The following is a 4899-nucleotide window of genomic DNA, read 5'->3' on the forward strand; positions in this document are numbered from 1 at the left end:
ACTGTCATAATTGTCTTAGTCCTGCCTGCTAAGACACATTACCATCCAGAAACTCATGAAACTATTTCTGACTTCTCTCCCATCCCAAAATGTGTCTAATCCACATTGGCTTCCCTTAGGATGCTTTCTCTAGATCTAGTCTCAGAGGCTAACAAGAGTAACCGATGAGTATTTTATTTTATTTTATTAAAGATTTAATTATTCATTCATGATAGAGAGAGAGAGAGGCAGAGACACAGGCAGAGGGAGAAGCAGGCTCCATGCTGGGAGCCCGACGTGGGACTCGATCCCGGGTCTCCAGGATTGCCAAAGGCAGGCGCTAAACTGCTGAGCCACCCAGGGATCCCCAACAGATGAGTATTTTACTAGAGGCCTTCTGGAATGCCTTATCTGCTAATGGTGAAATTTTCAGACCCAAAGGCAGGCTGTTGGAGAAGACAGCACTGAGACACATCCAATTCTAACAACATCAAATTTGAGGAGCCCCTGAGTTATTTTCGTACAATGCTTTGCACATAATAAAAGCTTTTGATTCGGAATTCTGATTGACTGGTGTCCTTTGCTGTTTCTAATACACATGACAACACAGCTCTCTATGGGTAATCACAAAAAAGAAATGTTCCTAATGTTAGAATAATATGCCACACGTCTTTACGAGAAAAGGCTGAGTCGAAGATTTAATTACTTCTATTTTTATTTCTCATTATTTCCCCTACAAAACAGGTAGATGAAAACAGTGGGAGTTGTAAGTGAAACACATCTTCCTCCTCAGACTCTTTCTCTAAAAGTGGATTTACATTTCCTTCTGGGAGTGACATGCTGTTGATTATTTGGGGGAATCAATCAACAATTTCCAACCCATCCCCATTTTTAAAAAATGCCTTGTGTCCTCTCTAAGAAGAATGAGGAAGACAAAATATTTTCTTAACAAATCTTTAGTTTGTAGTTTGTGGGGTTTTTTGTTTGTTTGTTTTGTTTTGTTTTGTTTTGGCAGTGGAAGCCATAATCACGTGCTGATGATAAGCATACTATTAGCACCTGCAAACATGGGATTAGGATAAGCGCTGTGAGCCACCAGCAGGAACAGGTGAGCCACCTGGCAACAAAAATCCTGTTTAGGTCTCAACAGAGCACAAAGGACAATATTTTTCTTTGTAGGTCTTTGATTTTTTTCTTCTGCTCCAGTGCTAGTTTTTTCTTTTGGTTTGGCAGATTGTCTCAGCAACCCATCTTCATGAAGCAATAGGATGGGGTGAAGAAAGACTGCCCTGGCATCAAAGCCTTGGATTCAAGTCGTGATCAGCTAATGACTCACTGTGGGCATGTTGCCCAAATGCTCTGAATCTCAATTTCCTCTTTAGCAAAACAAATAATATCTGCTCTCCCAACCTCAAAAACAACTCTCATGATGTGTTAAATAAAGCTACCAAGATACATGAAGATGTTTTATAAACTCTGAAACCCTACACAACTGTGTAATCGGGAAACTGGGGATGAGGTATGAGAGGAGAGGGAGTGGGTAGAGCTGTGGTCACCCGGGAGCTGAGTTCCTACTCCTGGGCACCTGCTCGGCCTCCTGTGGTCCCAAAAATAGAGACAATGCTCCATAATGTGATCTACAGGTTCTGCAAGATCTGGCTCCTTCCTACCTCACTAACCTTGCCTTCTACACTCCTCTCTTCATCCAGAACTGCTCTCCATCCTTCAGCTTTTAGCCAGTTATCACTTCCTTAGGGTATCCAGCCATGACTCCCTGACTAGGTTACAATTTCTCCAATTGCATGATCTTATAGAAGCATGTACCCTTCCAAATTCGTAAAGTTTGTCATGGTTACAATCTCCCTTTAGCAAATGATCTCTCATATTAATGTTTGTCTCCCTTATTTGCCTGTATTGGAGGAGGGGATAAATTTTGTCTTTAACCATTTTATTCCTGGTTCCTATCACAATGCTGGGTATATGGTAGGTGCTTAGTGCATTTGTTAAGTGAATGAATAAATGACCAGATGGATGAATGATGAGTCCATCCTGTAGATCCCATGCGATTCAAGTGTAACTCTTGGGTATTTGAGCCTCATTCCCGAGAGGGAGTAGTTGACAAAATGGGCATTGGAACCGTAGAAAGCCAGAATATGACTTTGGTGCAAACTGCCCTTTTATGCTCAGAAATTTATTTATCTAAGGTCATGGACTTAGATACATTTAGGCTTGTGTACATCAAGTGGACATAGACCTAAGGACATGCATCTGGAGAAAGTATGACTCCTAGAGAGAACCCCACTCTGTGTAAGACGGTAAACGTTGCTGAAGATAAAATTGCACCTGAAAAGATTCATTTTCTCAGGAAAACAACAAAAAACTCATGTTATTTCTCTAAGGAGGGAATTGGCTTGGCCTATGCTGGCAAACTTATGTATACTTGTGTTGGTGTGTGCATTCTTGCTTGAGCAGCAGCCATCTGAATATGCCAGGCTACTTGATGGAGAACAAGCAGTGCTGCCTCAGAGCTCAGCAGGTGAAGCTGGAGGGAAAGCACCAGCTTGGAGGGAAAGGCATTTCCCCAGCCCTGCAAGTAATCCGGCATGCCTCTGAACTTGGTGAAGTGACCTGCTTGGGGACATTGGGAGCCAGAACCTTTATTCTCCTACAGGAATTGTCAACTCTATCGACTGGTTAAGGGAGTGGGGGACAGATGGCAGTGAGAGAAACAGGGTGGGTAATGCATGGTGATTTCAGCTGACACACAGGTTTATGAGTAAGCATGAGGCTTCTCCTTGAGGACTTGCACAAATGCCTGAGAAAGACCTAGGGGTGAGGTAGTCAGCCTGAGGGCCTGGCAGAGCAGGTGGGACAAGCAAAGGAACTTGGATCATGGTCATGAAGGGGACTTTATTTGTAGCCACTGCCTGGGTAGATCTGCTGACGTTGGAGTTCCATTTTAAAGGATTTATAACGTCATTTTGTATAGGTAAAAGACATTTCTGAGAAACTGCTAATTTTCTCCACACACCCACCCACATTGGGCACTTCTTGGGCACAGCCATTTGGTGGTCATCGATTTGCCTGGGACTTTCCTAGCTTTAGCATGGAAAGTGCCCAGTTCTGGGCAAACCAGGACAGTTGCTCACTCTACTTCTCATTCACACTGTTTCTTAACTTCATCCTGGGAAGACAGAGCTGACCACCCACAGCCTCATAATATAGCAGAAAGGGGAATATATCTTCCCTTCTGGGATAGTAAGAATCTACAAAACCACACAGATATATTGTGAAACCCCCCTTCAAATTGTGTACCTGAGGAGGAAAATAAACACAAGGAAGCTTCCTCTCAAGGTATTATCCTGGACCAATAGTTCGTTTTCATTTGCCAAGACATATTGTCCAGAATTTTTTTGAAGATTTTATTTATTTATTTGAGAAAGAGCGTGAATAGGGGGGAGGGGCAGAGGGAGAAGGAGAAGCTGACTCCCCGCTAAGCAGAGAGCCCAACTCGGGGCTCGATCCGAGGACCCCGAGGTCATGATCTGAGCCACAAGCAGATGCTTAACCTACTGAACCACCCAGGTGCCCCACAGCATTACATCTACAATGGCTGGTCACACTAGGTTTTTCCTATGATAGAAGCAATTTTGCAATATATTTAGTAATGAATCAGGTATACAATTAATGTTATTAGTTTAAAAACATTTTATACAAGTAAAATCTAAATGAGAAAAACACATTTGTCAGAAATTCTGCTTTGATTTTTCATTCTGAAGTTATGAATTACTGTATCACCAAGATAGCCAAATCCTTAACAAAAGGGAGAGTGACTACCACCCCCAAAGGAGGCAAATAAATGTAGAGTGGTGAAGGATAAGGAGGAGAAACGATTCTTCTGACATTCCTTTATTCCAGAGATTCCGTGGAGGAGGCCGGTCCTAGATGAACAGGTTCCTAGGTCTTGGTGTTAGATAGAAGGAGTCACTGGACCTGTCTGCTGGGGCATAGAATGGTGGGACTATAGGACCAGCCATCCGGAGAGAGGACTCCTCTTCTTTTCCCAGACAAGCTGAGAAGATGAGGAACAACCCACCGAGGGCCAGGAAAATCCCAGCAGCCCAGCCCAGGTAGAGGGCATCTCCAAACTCCCAGCGAGGCACAATCTCAGGGATGCTGTCATCCCAGAAGTCTTGGATTGTGGCGTAGGCCACCCAAGAGACTGGAAAGAGGGTGGTGGCTGAAGCAGATGCTTCCAAAGTCCCTCCCAGGAGGCAAAGCCACCTCTTAAATACCCATCTGTTCCTGTACAACTGGAAGCATTCAGACCCAAAGCCAGAGAGCAGAAGCCCCAGGAGCCCCAGCCCATGGGAGGCTACCATGAGGATGCGGGATACCTGGAGGTCCTGGGGCAGAGATAAGAAGGACTCAAAGGCCTTGCACACGACAACTTCCTCCTGATTCACGCAGACCTCCCAAAGCCCCATGATCCAGGTCTCCATTTCGTTCAGTTCCAGATTAAGAGTCTTCCACTGGGGCAGGATGGTGGTGACACAGGAGCAGACCCAGCCGAGGAGAGAGAGGAGCAGCCCTCCAAGCTGGGCTTTCTCGCGGAAACTCCAGGCCATGGCTGCTCCCACTACAGTGGCAGAAAGCAAAGGACAGGTGGCTCGGTGACTGGTTAGCGGGCAGTACTTTTGGGGAGGCCCAGTGGAAGGTCATTCACATTTGGAGAGGGCTCTTGTTTCAGTTTTTAGGCAGCAGCTGAGGCAGGTGCCAGGAACTTGGCAATGTTGGGTTTGGGGGTGTGCCCAAGATGGGATGTGGGCGTGGGTTGTGGAGGAGGGCCCCGGGACAGGCAAAAAAGGCCAGACAGTAAGCCATCAGTATCTATATGATGAGTAAATTCATAAACTTGAA

At 45.1% G+C, this 4899-nt stretch overlaps 1 protein-coding gene across 1 annotated transcript; it reads right to left on the reverse strand.

The window, feature by feature from the left end:
• Positions 1 to 3730: 3730 nt before the first annotated feature.
• On the reverse strand, positions 3731 to 4653 carry CLDN25 (claudin 25). The gene has a single exon (XM_038535513.1). The coding sequence runs from the start codon at positions 4605 to 4607 to the stop codon at positions 3921 to 3923; it is 687 nt and encodes a 228-aa protein (XP_038391441.1). The 5' UTR covers positions 4608 to 4653; the 3' UTR covers positions 3731 to 3920.
• Between the last annotated feature and the right edge of the window lie 246 nt (positions 4654 to 4899).

This window comes from Canis lupus, chromosome 5 (assembly GCF_011100685.1).
Source record: "Canis lupus familiaris isolate Mischka breed German Shepherd chromosome 5, alternate assembly UU_Cfam_GSD_1.0, whole genome shotgun sequence".
NCBI classification, from domain to species: domain Eukaryota; kingdom Metazoa; phylum Chordata; class Mammalia; order Carnivora; family Canidae; genus Canis; species Canis lupus.